Source organism: Procambarus clarkii, chromosome 65, assembly GCF_040958095.1.
Source record: "Procambarus clarkii isolate CNS0578487 chromosome 65, FALCON_Pclarkii_2.0, whole genome shotgun sequence".
Taxonomy (NCBI): Eukaryota; Metazoa; Arthropoda; class Malacostraca; order Decapoda; family Cambaridae; genus Procambarus; species Procambarus clarkii.
In genome coordinates, this window is record NC_091214.1 from 20,924,225 (window position 1) to 20,940,137 (window position 15,913).

Here is a 15,913-nt window from a genome sequence, read left to right on the forward strand (position 1 = left end):
GCTCGAAGAGTGCCGAGGAGTCTTCAAGAACGCTGCAGCGAAGTCATGCCGGCATGGACTCCTTCACACACTTCCCGTATAGGGTGAACGAACACAGTCATCACCAAGTGGGGAGATATGCCTCACCCTCGACTCCGTCAACCTTGGTCACAGCATCCCAAGTCATCCCTTTCTTTATCTCACAACAAGAGAGTCCAGAGTCGGCATCGAAAGAAGTGGCCCCTGGCTTCTCTCGTGTCTTCACCGCCACGTCTCCATCACCACGACAGGAAAATCTCGCTGATTACAGCTTCCAACACCACGATAATGCTAATAAAAGAATGGGGAAGCCACTGCAATTCAGCGACTCGCTGCATGAACAAGGGCAGTCTGAATTCGCGTCAACAAATCAAGAGAAAATTCGAGTTCCAGGATTCGTGCCAGTTACAAGCATTTGGAATCATCATTTGCAATTTGTACCTGAAAATTCGCAAGTACCAGTCGAGAGTGTAAACAGAAGTATGGCCCTTCATTTTCGGGGTAAGCCTCTAAATTTTGTCACCGAAGAGAAGAAAAATAAAACCAATATCAGCCCTATTGGAGGGATCGGAAACCCTGGACTACGTGGTGTTCCAGTCAGTCTTGGAAACTTCAACTCTTACCGCGTTCCTTCAGAAAACATGACCATCACATCGGATTCCATTAATGGTGGCGGGGAAGTTGACGTACGACAACAATATCCTTTTAAAGTTAGGGGCTCTTTTAATACTAGCAGCAGCAACAGTCAAAAGTTTGTATCGACCAAGAATCAAACCCGGTCCCAGTACCCTGCTGTCTCGCATATGCCACAGAGTTCTTCAGCTTTCGAGGGCATCAAGATGTGGAATTATGCATCAGATGATGTGGCAGACGCAAGCCCGTCATTACAACCGCCTAAAACTATCAACCAGCTACCTCATGTGATGCAACAATCTATTACTGCAGATCCTAACGAGCAAGACTACTTTTCCTTGTTGACTAGTTCTCCAGTGCCCTCTGATTCTCTTTTCCCATCTACCTTCGGCTCTCGACCGTTATATTCCGAGACTCAGTCCAGTTCTCCAAGCCCTACACCATTATCTTTCCCAACAGATCCATCCTATAGTCCCATACAGCTTCTTCAACAGTATTATCAATATTTTGAAGACAGTGATCAATCGAACTTTTATGAGGAAGAGTATCCTCTAAATGACTCATTAACACCAGAGGGAAGTCTTGAAAATATGCCAAACTATTTCGGTGATGCTGCTTATGTACCAGCTTTTGATAGCCCCCAAAGCCCCGCGGAGACTTCAGCAAGTTCTCCTAGGGTCCCCCTGCCTCCAGCACCCCCGTCCTCGGACCTCGTTCTCAGCTCCGCCCCCACCACCAGCGCCTCCGGCTGCCTAGCCACCACTCTCTGTTCGTTGGTTGTAGCTGCCGCCCTTGCAATCGGGGCCACATCTGCCGTTGCCATTCCCTTTTTAGGGCGCCGAAGGAGAAATGTTGATCACATCATTCTGTCTCAAGACAATGCGCATGAATTTGTTAATTATATAAACTACATAAAGACTGGTACGCTGAATAATCCCGGATCAGAAAACTTTTTCCGAGCTTTACATGACCCAGCTGATAATTCGACGAGAAAAATATTTAGAAAGCTTGAACAATTCATAATCAGAAACAAAGATAAGCTTCTGAACATTTCCATTCAAGAAATACAATTAAACGAACACATTCCCATCCCCAAAGATATTTTGGAGAGCATCAATAAGATCAACGTGGAGTCAGTTAATGATCCTGGCAAGACAGATAGAGGGGAGAGTGAGGAAGACCACACACGTACCGGGGATACAGCTTACAGCCCTGGGGACATGTCTCCACTCCTCCCTGATGGTATACATGCCTCAGCAATGTCTTCAAAACTATCAGATGCAAAAGAAGAATTAGAAGATTCTAATTCGCAATATGGACATGATACAGAGTACAACATCATCTTACAGCACGAAGAACACTCAGCAGATGTAGACGCGAGACCATTCACCGGAAACTACCATACCTCTTACTACAATCCATTCTACGGTCGGCCGGGATCAACCGTGGTTGGACCCAACGGTAGACCGTATGCCAGCAACTATCTTCATCCTCTTCAACCTGTCAACACTCAGCGTTCTCAGGGCACGCCAGTGTTACGACATCCACCTCGTGATCGGTATCCATCCCGTAAACCCGGCTATCCATATCCTCCAGCCCACAAACATGGAAGTTTGGACGCGGACATCCGGCTGGTGGCGCAGGGAGAGGGGACAGGAGGACATGGCGGGTCACCGTGGCGGGACAGGGCGGGCTTCTACCGCACCGTGTGTGGTGCTCTTCACCACACTCACACACCTCACAACGAGATCACAAAGTTCATTGCCAGCAAGTGCAATATTCTCCAGAATGCGGGGGTCATCTAACTCATCGTCAAATGATTCAATCTTATGATCATCAAATAAAGGCGATGAGTCGATGGCAAAAGGATGGATGTACAGTGTATAATACCTAAACTAAACCTGTTTACTGCAGTGTTCTGCTTCCGGCTGTGGATTAATCTAAAATTACTTGTTACATGCTATCTTGTAATTTATATTTAGAATAAATATATATATATATATGTTGTTGATTGTTATTGTGTTTCAATATCCACCTGTCTCGTTTTCTAAAGAGTTTATACATCACTTAAAAAAAATAAAGTTATAGACAAGCCATAGGGAACCCACAAAGAAATTTAACCTCTCGTCACTGGAAGAGAAAAAGTTAGGGAAGACGTATGTCATTACCACATACAAAAACCTCATGGGAATTGATAGGACAGACATGGACAAGTTATTATATTTGGAATAGGTAGTACAAGGGTACATAGGTGTAAGGGTACAAGGGTACATAGGTGTAAGGGTACAAGGGTACAAGGGTACATAGGTGTAAGGGTACAAGGGTACATAGGTGTAAGGGTACAAGGGTACATAGGTGTAAGGGTACAAGGGTACATAGGTGTAAGGGTACAAGGGTACATAGGTGTAAGGGTACAAGGGTACATAGGTGTAAGGGTACAAGGGTACATAGGTGTAAGGGTACAAGGGTACATAGGTGTAAGGGTACAAGGGTACATAGGTGTAAGGGTACAAGGGTACATAGGTGTAAGGGTACAAGGGTACATAGGTGTAAGGGTACAAGGGTACATAGGTGTAAGGGTACAAGGGTACATAGGTGTAAGGGTACAAGGGTACATAGGTGTAAGGGTACAAGGGTACATAGGTGTAAGGGTACAAGGGTACATAGGTGTAAGGGTACAAGGGTACATAGGTGTAAGGGTACAAGGGTACATAGGTGTTAAGTAAGTACCCAAACAAGCCAGAGACAAATATTTTTGTTCAGTATCAGTGTAGTGAACAAATGGCATGTGCTAAAAAGTGGTGAACACAGTCTTCATACACATAAATAACAGACACTAATTGTTATTTGTGTGCATGAAGTCATGCAACTACCTGTAATTAGAAACTGATTAGGAATGAATTTCCTAATATAATTAACAGACAACCACAAGTAAAAATATTGTTTCTATTATGATTGAATAAGAAATACTATTATGATCATTTATGGACACTGTCTGATTCTACATATTAACTAGCAACTATTAGAATGCTGTTGGCATATTCTGCCATCATTGAAAGGGAAATTTTCCACCACATTTGGATGTCTGGCACATAGAAAGCTAATCTGCCATTGAGAAGCTCCTCATAGAAGCCAGTAGTCATTTTGCACCAACAAGCTTCACTTGGTGACAGGAAATCTATTTTAGAACACAACAAGATTCACTGGAAACCAATTAAGATGAGAAATGACACTTAAGCAAATCATCATCAGCCCCAGACAGCTCGCTCTCTCTCTCAAGAGTGGATGTAATGATACATAGTTAGGTTAGGCAATCAGATATCTAGGATGCATTAAGCATTACTGAGGTGATTAAGTTGCACAACTTTTAATATGATTTTTTAGGTAAATAAAGCAAATGCCCATGAATTAGTGACCACTTTTGACAAAAACCTAGTACTGTATAAGCAGAATCATCTGCTAAATGTACCACAATAAAACCCGTGTGTGTGTAACAAATTTCCGAGCATCTACTGGGCAGCCTTATAATCTGCAATACCAGAAGACCAAAGTCTACTAACAATCTATCTAAATTCAAATTAAGTTCCTCTAATAATTATAAGTATTGTGATAAATCTTGCCCTCAAGGTTTTTGAAGATGTTAGTAAAGAAAGGAGGAGGAGATGGGGGGGGGGGGTGAAGGGGATAGAAAAGGTGGTGTGGAGAAAGATGGAAGGAAAACATTACATCAGGGTATAAGGAACAGGCTTGCCATGTCTCAACTTGCGTATAAACATTTTACGCTGGTTACAATCTGGCCAGTAAACTGAAAAATGTTTAATTATACAAGCTAAGTAAGTAATTATCATAAGGGGTAGAGTTAAGAAGACTTATATCTGTCACAGGATGTTCAAAAGGTGCTAAATATCACTCGGGATACTAATACAAGAACAAAAAGGACACAAGACGAGCGACGTCAAAGGTATCCGATTCGCCAAGAAATCTATCGAGGGACATTAGGAAAACAAAATGAATGATCTTGAAAATCAGGACATTCTAAAAGGTAGTGCAGAGTAAATAGGACAAATGCAGTTTTGGACAAATAGGAGCTCAAGTTATGTGCGTGTATATGTAATCTAGCCAGAGCAGTTTCTCACCATCTTACAACAAGCTAACTAAGGTACATGTTAATTCAAATTTTCCTGCAATAACAAGCATAGTCTATTTTAAATATTTCATCATTGTGGATTTAGTACTCAAAACACATTCAAGGATTGTAAGAATTTATTATATTGCTATTATTTATTTGTACAATTTTTTGTGATTTTACAGCCATTTTATATACAAATTTATATTTATCTTTAAGTTTGCCTTTTTAAGTATGGAAGGTCTGAGGTGATTTACAGTAGTTATATAAAAGCCTGAAGAAATATATACAAAAAGGGTGTGTGCACATACATGCATCAATGTTTATATACCATTTCAAGCGTGAAAATGTATTCACTTATATATACATATGTAAACATACATTTATGTATTAATACATACACATGTATATATAACCATGTATACTAAAACATATACATACTACTATAAATACACATTCATGTTAATGCGCACGCACACACACACACACAAATATGTACATGTACACATACATTCTGAAAACAAGCCCTTTTGAAGGTTCATATTTTACAAATGAAGTACACATTAGTGGGAAATATTAATTAACCCCCCCCCCCTCCTCAGATCTGGCCATGGTTGGTGACCTTCAGACCCCTAATACATACAGAAAGTTTTGAACCAGGAGCACTAAGCTCTGCACATCTTGCTGGAACACAGAACCGTATACTAATGTGCAGGGTCATGGGGACTACCCGGTCTTAAGATGCCTTTTGTGTTCTACTTTGTTTACCTTCACAAATATTAAGCGTCGTTAAATAGGTTAGATTAGGTGCTGCTCTCCTGTCCTTTCCTAGAAAGTTTCCAGTCTCCTGTGGAGGGCAAGGAGAGCAAATTCTACCTTTCTATTAACCCTTAATACGACCAACTATATGCGTAGTTCATTATCAGTGTTCAACTAATGTCATTAGATATTAGACGTCTTCTGCCATGTTTTCTTGCCTATTTCCAGTACTGTATTAGCTGCGCTTTCTCTTGTGCTCTTTTTTAATTAGTTCTTGCCAATTCTTTTACTCTTACGGGCAAACTAAATTATGCATAATTATTGCACATGCAAACTCTTCCAAAAACTGTACATTACAAATGAAAAACAATTCAGTCTTACTAGGAAGACTATTCCATTAAAATCATACAGGTTAATTAAGGTGACTGAAAAAGCTCATGTAAAGACCATAAAATACAATATACCCACTGATATGCAAGCTTCAAACTATAGGTTTGCATTGCAAACAATAAATTTCTTTATGTACAATATACAAACAAAATTGTACTCGAGTTGGAAGAGGTAGCCTTTGGCCACTTAACCTATTTAACGATGCACTAACAAAAAAGCCAACACGTTTAAAACAAGATATTTGATGCAAAGTGATAATCGTTAAATCACTACTACAAATAATTATTTTACGTTAGTACCTGTTCCCAATTACACCACTCTGCCAACTGCTTGTGCATCCACATAAAGATGCAACTCTCTTAAAGCTTGTTTTGCGTACCTCTACGTGCAAATTCTCATTCAAGATTTGCAAGTTATTTTCACACACTTCTCAATGAGGATACAACGTCAATGGCTGGTTTAAAGTCTTCCAATTTACAGATTAACGTAATTAAGGAGTATCTATACAAATACATTACTGCTTATAACAAATTAAATGCTTGTTATTCACCAGTGTTTATAGCCGAAAGCTTTAATCCAGTAAAGATACCTAGGAAAAACAAAGGCATTTAGGAAAGACTTAACTTCTGCTCAATATCGTGCTTTGTTGTACAGTATTTTATACCGTTTCATTTTGACACATCTGTCACGGGTATTATACAGTGATAAACAAATGGGAACTGGCTGCATCAAAAATATATTATTTCAGTATCAGTCTTATTAAATATAAATAAATAAATTTGGTTCAATCTGGACAAGTTGTACACTTTTTAACATGGATGAATGCTCAAAGATTAACAAAAATACTTTAATAATACTTCATATCAAACAATGCAGTAATGTTCATCTGTGGATAACCATACAAATTCAACTTTTTTCTTTCTTCCGCACACTTCGCTTACTGCTGTACTTAGTCATGATGTCCACAATTTTGCTCTTATGGTCAAATAATTTGGTCATCTGCGATCTTGCTTCAGACATCTGGTCCTTAATTATTTTGGATCGCTGAATATTAGCTTTTACGAGCTCAGACAATCTGTTAACGTCCTTCTCAAAGTCCTGAAAAATATCAATCTAATTTGAATCAAGGAAAAACACATTTCAAAAATAATTAATGGAGAAAAATTCATTAAAGTTTTGGGACTGAAAAAATGTTTTAAGCATTTATAAAACAGAAAAAATCAGTGTGTATGTTGACAGCAGCAGCAGCATGTTTTCTTTTTTAATTTACACATCATGATCATGTTCTATGGCATGCGTGTGGCATGTTGTAACAATATATTTTGCACTAATTTGGTTTGAGGTGTTATCTTCAAAATGATGGATTTTGTATTCCTCTTTCCTATCAGTTAAATTCTCTGAGGGGTTTTAATGTTCCTCATCAACAGGTCAATTCCTTAATTAAGGAATTGACCTTAATTAACATTGGATTAAGTTATTTCACTTCAGGTTAGTACTTGGTCACCAAATTGAGGAGTGTTAATGGGGGAGTTGAGATAATGCCTGTATGCAACACAGCATGCATCCAGGCATGAAAAGCCACATTAAAGTTTATCCCACACACCATGAGGGAAAATTAGCTATGCTTACTTATGATGTCTTGCAATTGAATCAAACATATGGATGCACCATTTGGTACCATTGACCCCCCAAAAAAATATAATTTGTACAATACTGTAAGTTTTCACCGAGTGTTGCAACCTGTAAAAACAAGACTGCAAAACCCAAAGATATTCTTCCTATTGAGAATCCATAATTAAAAGGAATATGGAGAAATAATAAGGCAGCTGAAGGCCAAATGCCTGGGGAGAATAGTAGGCATTGTAATATTACCTTGTATGGTTTCCGGGGATGCGTTCTCTTTTCTAATGAGCTAAGGAGCATATGAAGGCGATCAACAACTTCAGATTCCAGTTCCACTAAATCGTCTACTTGACCTGATAAGTGAACAATCTGCCAAGACAGAATTAAAAATATTAAGCAGCTGTGAATCAAACTACAAAATAATATAATGTCATAAAAATGTACATAAATTGCTAAAATGAGTACAGGAAAAATATTTAAGTCAGGAGTTTCACATGAATAAACAAAGCCACAAGGGCCGTGACGAGGATTTGAACCTATGTCCGAGATCATCCCAGATGCTGCCTTTATTCACACGAATATAGCTTTTTTTGTTCACAAAATACAAAATGTATTATGGACACGGTATGGACAGATGGTTTGAACACATGACAGGGTGGCCACATGTATACTGTACCTAGTTAGGCAGCAAGATTCAGCCCATGAACCCCCATCCTTACCCACTGTACACGAGTGCTTTTATAGTCCCATACGTTTCAATACCTAGACGAGCTCATTCTACTTCATTCCGTTGTCCCTAGAAACTGGCCCCTAGATGTCTACTTCCAGTGGAGATCATCCACTGGAATTGACCTTAATTAACATTGGATAAAGTTATTCCACTTCTGGTTAGTGGAGATCATCCACTGCCTCTCATTTTCTAATTTTTGAAATATCCTTCCTCTTATCGTGCACAATCTTTAATGCCTCTTAAACTTCACAGCTCAACAATTGTTGCAATTGAACTTGAGTAATCTCTTCTTTTACCAAGCTTTTAATATACAGTATCTAGGTCTTCATGTGGTATAACGCACATTATAATTATAACTAATAATAATTTTTTGGCAAGTACATTTAAAAAAAGATATTACAGCCCCCTCAGGTAGTAGGGAATATGTACAGTATAATGTTTAGGGAAACTTTCACCAAATCATTGTCATTCTACAGAAATTACTCCACAAACTATCTTGCACACATTTCTATTATATCCCTTTAACACAACTACATCATTTCTTACCTTCCACCCATTAACTCTCTGAAGAGCCATCTTCTGATTAGCAATTTCATTAACTGTCATTCTCTTCTCATCTTTTGGTTTAACGTCCGTGTGCCTCACAAAGTGGTTATGCCTGGGCTTCCATGTTTGACGAAAGCTGCTCAAGAGCGACATGGTGGGTCGGTTGGTGAGAACTACAGTGGCACTGATGGTGTTAGCCCCGTTGCCGCCGCCGCCACCGCAGCTGCCGCCACTACTCCCTCCGCCCGGCTCAGACCAACCACCGCCACCTTCCTCGTCACTGCCTTCCAAGTCTGAAAATGTGTAACACCGTAAGGTGTTTGGTTTAGTTTTATTTAAAAATATATATAGTTCATGAGTCAGAGACAAGAATTTGAGAGGCGCCTCCAAACACCTTACGGTGTTACAAATTGTATATTATTTACAGAGTAATTAATGGTGAGCATGGGAATGCAAAAAGATGGCATTCACTTAAAATATAAATAAATATATGTCGTACACATTAACCAGAACTGCACTAAGAACTTGGCCTAGTATGCAAGGCCCGATTTGCCTAACTAACAGTGATTATCGTTATTTTAAAATATTTCTTTTCAAACTGGTTTATTCCAATTAATATTAAATTAAGAATATGAATTACCGACAGTTAGGTGTGATAAAATTTCAATGCTACTTTTAAACGTTGGAAAGATCTCTCTTATTAGATAAGTAATAAATGCAAATGATTTCAGAATTTGCTTTTTGGGCTGCTTTTCTCTTGCCCTTTGTGGAGTTAAGCTGTACAACAAGTGTCACAGCCAAATGGTTAATTGTTCTCTTGACAAATTTCAAACTTGCACTTATTGTAAAACCTCTTTGGGTATTATTTGCAATAAAGACTTGTGAAATTACCCGCTGGCATTAGTGCATGTTTGATGAAGACTTTAAACATAACAAATTTTACTGGCAGTCCCCCCCCCCCCAACCCTGCTCCTCTTTGAGATACATGGCCCAATAACAGGAGTCTTCCTTGTGCCATGATGTGTGTATATATATATATAAATAAAGTTTCAAGCTGGCAGATAAAAGCATTCTACACATACTGCAGTCCCTGTAAATTAACAAATGCTGATGTCTCGTAAGATATACAGTACCTAAATATTATACCTTCTCCCCACAAATGAAGCAGGAAAAAAAATCCGTGGAGCCTACTTTAACTAAAACACTACCAAGTCAAACACAAATGTTTTACACACCATGATTATCATCTGTCAAATCCCGCTTGTTTTTCTTCAAAGGTGGATGATCCATATCGTCCTCACTGGAGCGAGCTTCCTGGAGTTCATTACCCATGCTGCAAAAATAAGATTTTATGAAAAAAAGAAAAATTCACAAAAATAATTAGCTTTTGTTGATATCAATACTATAAAACTAATGGCAATTATTTAACAATGTGAGTTTGAGGAGAAGAGATTGGAAAAAATGCCAGCATTTTCTTTCGAGCTATTTTTTCTTTCTTGAAGTGGTAACCTCAAGATAACCTCAAGAATCCTCAACACAGGTAATTCAGTTGGTAAGTACTAGCATCTTTGAGATACCAAAGAAAAACACGACTATAAAATGATAAATAGTCTCGACAGCTATCCAAAACTTTGGTTGCATGAAGGGCATATAAGAACCATCTTAGCATGCCTAGGCAAGAAGACTTGTAGGTTATAAAAGAGATAGCTTAACACTTGTCATAGACTATAACTTACAGCTGTTGTTTCCTTGGTTTTTTCCTAGGCGAAAGCCCATCAGCTAGCATCTGAGCAGCCCCGTGTAGACCAGTGACTGAAAGAGGTGGCTGGGGTACGGAGAGTGTAGTGGTGATACTGGTGGCCGTCACGCTGCCAGAACAATCCGTAGTCGAGATGGAGTGTAATGGCAGCCTTGGTAGCACAAGAGTAGCATCCTCTGGTGGTTCTTGCTTGATGCCTGGAGGAGTGCGTGTGTCAGTACCACCCCCCGAGGCAGTGTTCCCATCCATCTCTTCTATTTGAAGTCCTGATAAGGAAGAGTCTTAAGAGCACAAGAACAATGATGGTTAGTATCCCACATAAACACACACACACACACATACACAAACACACACACAACTGGTGTACAGATTCCAGAGCCCAGTAGGCTCAGGAATCTGTACACCAGTTGATTGACAGTTGAGAGGCGGGACCAAAGAGCCAGAGCTCAACCCCCACAAACACAACTAGGTGAGTACACACACATAAACACACACACACATTAGTATACTATATGCAGTTTACTCTTATCTAGCACCTTGGTATTTGGAAAACTTTAGGTACCAACATTTCCAATAAACACAAATGTACATTGCAGAAACCAGTATCCAACATGATTCCATCTAGAAACTTCAGCACCTTGCTTCACCCTTCGTCTAAATTCATGAGCATTATTAATGGTGGTTCTGGCCATGGTGGGACTGCTATGCCTTACTACTTGTCTAAACAATGTTAGTTCTTGTCAAAATCTGACCAGAAGGCCACATATTTAATCTCACCATAAACACAGTTTGGTTCCATTTTCAGAAAATTATATAAATTTCTCTCATTTCAAACAAGAAGAAATTGCAGCTTTAAAACTTAGTGCATCTTTAACCTTTTTTTGCAATAATGGCATAGAATATATAATTGGCAAATTTCTTTTCATATTGTGTGCAATTAAGCCAACTGAGGCAAATGGTGTTGAAATGATTTTAAAATCTGCTACAAGTCTTTATAAGTTTGCCTTTTTTTTTTAAATCTTCAAAAATTAAAAGTTATCATTAAAAATTAAGTAAAAATGAAGAGAATGATTAGCTTGTGGCTGAACAGCAGTGCAAGTCTCAAACTTAATACAATATTGTCTATAAACATTTCCAAGCACAATGCTGTCATATGCTTAAAAATTCTTCTAATTAATGGATAATGTATAATATGCCATTATCTTATTTAGTAATAAATGCCAGAAATGTCAAGCTTTGGTAGTTCAGAGATTAAGATTAAAACCAAAGCCCAATTCTCAAATTTCTCTATTGCAAAAGATCATATGACAATCCACATTTACCTCAGGTGAAACTTAATATGTCATATGTTGGTCATATCGAAATGTCCTCACAGACATCAACAGATCTACAAAGAAATTAACATGGGTTCAGGTGTTGAAGATCAAAGCAGAGTGGAGAAATGATAGTGATGAACGATGGGTGGAAACTATCATGGATGATGTACTACAAAGTGTTAAAAATATACCTTAAGGCGAGAGTGGGAAACCAATGAGCACACATGCCAATTGGTTCGTAATACTCGTCACTATTTTGATGGCATGCATACACAGTTAATTGGTCGCCTAAACAGAGTTCTTTAGGAATACTTTCAAGCATTTTTTCTCCAGTGGCAATTTACAACTTTTTACAAAATTATCACCAATTTAACCACACGTTCCCAAATTGGTTCCCCACCCCTGCCATGAGGAATTATACATAAATAAAGCAGTAGGAGCCGGCAAGAATTTGCCTTAGGTATTGAACATTAACTATCTAGCATGTATAATGAGTCATTAGTATCACGAAGGATATAACAGCATAACTTTTGTTTGGTTATAATCACACCACTACTTCAATCATACTTTTTTTTTTACATCACATATTACAATGGTAATTTTTTTTATCTTTCTAAAAATTTTGTTTCTCTATTTTTACCCACACCTTCCCACTTATTTATGCATGCCTAAGAGATTTTAAACATGTGATGTATGTGGCATTCAAACTAGAAAACATACGACAATTCAGTACGTAACTGCTTCACACATTTTAGACCAAGCCTTATATTCTTGCAAAGGTTGAAAATAGCTTAAGACTCTACATTAGGCAACTTGCATGCAGAAGAGGAGTAATAAGAGGGAATAAGACCTCAGAGGGAAGACCAAGGAGGCACAAGAGGGACCATAGCATCGATGGCAAGTTCTAATGAGCACAATATCAAAGGGGACTTGCAAGATGGGAACAGGCCATCAAGCCTCAAAGTGCAACTATCGTTAAAATTGGCCTCCCGACCGAGCTAAATAAATTAATAATTATTTTACTTTTTCCTCCTGACATGGTAGATCTGTATTAAAAAATATATGGAATATACAACAAAAATTATGTATTTTCTCATTTTGGCCTCAGCAATGAGCAAAATTTCCTGACATTCGTCAATAGGACAATGTGATGGAAGCCAGGACCAAAAACACTTTTTTTTTCCTTATTCAAAAGGAATGTTTGCAAAATTAAATAGAACAGCAAAATAATAATATACAGTGAAGATCTTTATGTTGACCTAGATAAGGCACAATCGTCATACAATGGGAGACTAGGAGCTGTTCCATCAGACTTGCAAATTATTTTGTGCCCTGCTGTAATTGATGGGAGACACTACTGAGCTACTGAAACAATGTAGACATCAACAACATTCAAATACAATACTGACAAAACATAAATCACTATATGACTGCATTACACTAGATGATCAAAACAATCACTTAGCAGCACTTTGAGGATTAAAGTAGTATAAAACTTAATGTCCCCATAATGTTTTGAGCTTGTTGCTGACATTAATAGTTACTTTGTACTAGAAAAAATTACATTCAGCCTGTACAACAAGCTTTACCACTAAATCAAGAGATTGTAGTGTCTCCACTATGTCCCTCATGTACAAGTATATGCTCACCAGGTGAAGAATTAGCAGAAATAGTTGTAGAGCCTGAGGACGCATTGCCATTACCCCGTGAATCTGGTCGTTTTGGTGATGGCGGAGAGGGCATGGGAAGAGAGAGCGCGGCAGTCAGGTTTTTCGTTGCTTTCAGAGGAATTCTGTGAACAAAAAAATAAATAAATAAATAAAAATAAGGCACTAAAACTAAAGAGCATTTTTCATTAGATACAGCAATCTAAACAAAATCATTTATGAAGCTTTGTGCTCCATTCACAATTAAGTTTAATAACTGCAATAGCTCATGTCAAACTGATGCACACAACACAAACATGATATAAACAGATGACAGCCCTAATGAGAAAGTTGAAACATAGCTGAAACTTTAGCAAGTGCACATGTATAAAAGAGTACAGCCAAAACACTAATAAAATTCATAGTATAACAAAAAATTAAATTGTGTAAAGAAGGAAAATAGAAGCAGTTTCTTAGAAATCTGTCCCCCTATTTGGCAGCATATCCTACATCAAGTTCAGTCTTTAAGTTGGTGTTCATATGGAATGTGGCTGCCATATTAAATGAGAAGCATGAATGCACATAAAAGAACGAGGATGGCAACAGCCAATATAAATGTATGGAAAGTAAAGGGTAATTGAACACTGCATATGCACAAACAAAAGGAAAAAGTAAACCATGTTATGAAAACAGCTTATAGTAAAATGGGTAATATAGAATATAGATAAATAAATGGGTAATATAGAAATAATGGCAAGACAGCACAGCCAAGTGTTCCAGTGTGGAATCATGATAATGTTTGAAGGTTAGCATCATGTACGAGTACACTTATTAAAACTTTACTTACCCATCATTTTCAGGCCTCTTTCTTAGAATGGATGGTCTAGGAGATGAATTTGGCTTCATCGATGGCATAGGAACAGTCCCTTGAGCAGATGGGCCCTCTCCAATTTGTCCCGGTCCATTTATTCCACTCCCACCAACAACATTGGTGTTGGAGGGACCAGCTGTTACTCGCAAACTTCCACCTTGCATATTGGCAGGAACATAGTGGGTTGAACTCAAGGCATGAGGTACAAGGGTTGTTCCACTAACCTGTTATAACAAAAAATCATATAACCTTCTTCAAGAAAGCTTGCACTGTACACACTACTTGCTAGCATAGAATTAAATTCTGTACCTTTAAAGAAGGGAGAGGGAAGGAACTAAGTAATTAACAAAAGAAAGTGCCAAGCCAGGAAGGCTATACTGTATAGCAGAGATGGGGGATTGGGGAAAGTGGTGAGAGGGAGGGAAGAGTAAATGATAGAGAAACGAGGAGGAGACTGAGGAATGGCGGGAGACAAAGAGGCAGTGAACTATGGAAAAGGGAAGAGAAGAGAGGGAAAAGCATACATGTAATGTATATACAAGTAATGAAATACGCCATATTTTTGCAGTCTAATAAGACAAAGTGGTAAAGTTATAGGGAAACTAATTACTCTTTATCATTCATATTATATATATATATCCCGAGACATATGAGTGTCAAAGATGTGGAATAAATTACTGAGAAAGTATACTTTGTCTATCCTGTCTATCCTGCACTCTTTACTCTCTCCCATTCCAACCCTAATATACAGTAAATGATATCCAAGATCAAATGTAATAAAACTGACTGAAATATCTATTTTTGTTTTAAGTGTACATGGAGGTATCCACAAACATTATCTAATTTATAAAGTCATAGTTACAAGTAATCCTACACTCATCTTCCTCAGTTCTGAATGTTGCCAATCACAATTTTTTTCCCACTTCACATTGATCTGATTGGTGCCAAAGAGACTAATGTAACTTACGTTCAAGGCACATATATGCTAGGCAATGATAACGGCTATGAAGATGCTGCCTCTTATGCCCAGACCAGTCTAATATATTACCGTGAAACTGCGTCAAGTGCTGGTACATTATCTTCCCCTAAAACACTCTTCCCCCAATCTATTCTTCTATCCCCACTTTATCCCCCCCCCCCTCACCTATCTGGTCTATCTATATTTTATTCAATTTGATTTGATGACTGCTACAAATAAGAAGACATTTTCATGCAGGTTAAATAGAACACGAGTACTTACTTGATAGGTATTCTGTCCTTGGTCATAGTAATATGGCGGTGTGATACTGTACTGTGGCATTGTTGTCACAACTCTCTCTCCCTGGCCCACCGTTACACCACTGGTTACTGTAACCCCTGTAACATATAGAGAATTGTATAATGCATTCTTTTAAGCTCAATGAATTGGTAACAAGGGAAAAATAGCAATATTGTGAATTATGAAAACAATGCGAGAAATAAAGATACAATCTATTATCCAAGATTTTAAACTTAAA

The 15,913-nt window shown here is 38.2% G+C and overlaps 2 protein-coding genes across 2 annotated transcripts in view; one reads left to right on the top strand and one right to left on the bottom strand.

Annotated features, from left to right (window-relative positions):
• LOC123771169 (uncharacterized) lies at positions 1-2,606 on the top strand. The gene has a single exon (XM_045763621.2). It carries the CDS (start codon positions 54-56, stop codon positions 2,454-2,456), a length of 2,403 nt encoding a protein of 800 aa, XP_045619577.2. The 5' UTR covers positions 1-53; the 3' UTR covers positions 2,457-2,606.
• Positions 2,607-4,900: 2,294 nt separating this feature from the next.
• Sap130 (Sin3A-associated protein 130) overlaps positions 4,901-15,913 on the bottom strand; it is a 30,520-nt gene continuing 19,507 nt past the window's right edge. The window contains 8 exon segments of the mRNA XM_045763379.2: positions 4,901-7,024; positions 7,799-7,918; positions 8,826-9,118; positions 10,061-10,158; positions 10,562-10,850; positions 13,550-13,692; positions 14,394-14,641; positions 15,658-15,773. Coding sequence (XP_045619335.2) covers positions 6,833-7,024; positions 7,799-7,918; positions 8,826-9,118; positions 10,061-10,158; positions 10,562-10,850; positions 13,550-13,692; positions 14,394-14,641; positions 15,658-15,773 — 1,499 coding nt within the window. The 3' untranslated portion in view covers positions 4,901-6,832.

What these genes read in the sequence shown, in the direction of transcription:
- LOC123771169 (XM_045763621.2), top strand. Translation starts at nt 54, where the DNA reads ATGGACTCCTTCACACACTTCCCGTATAGGGTGAACGAACACAGTCAT.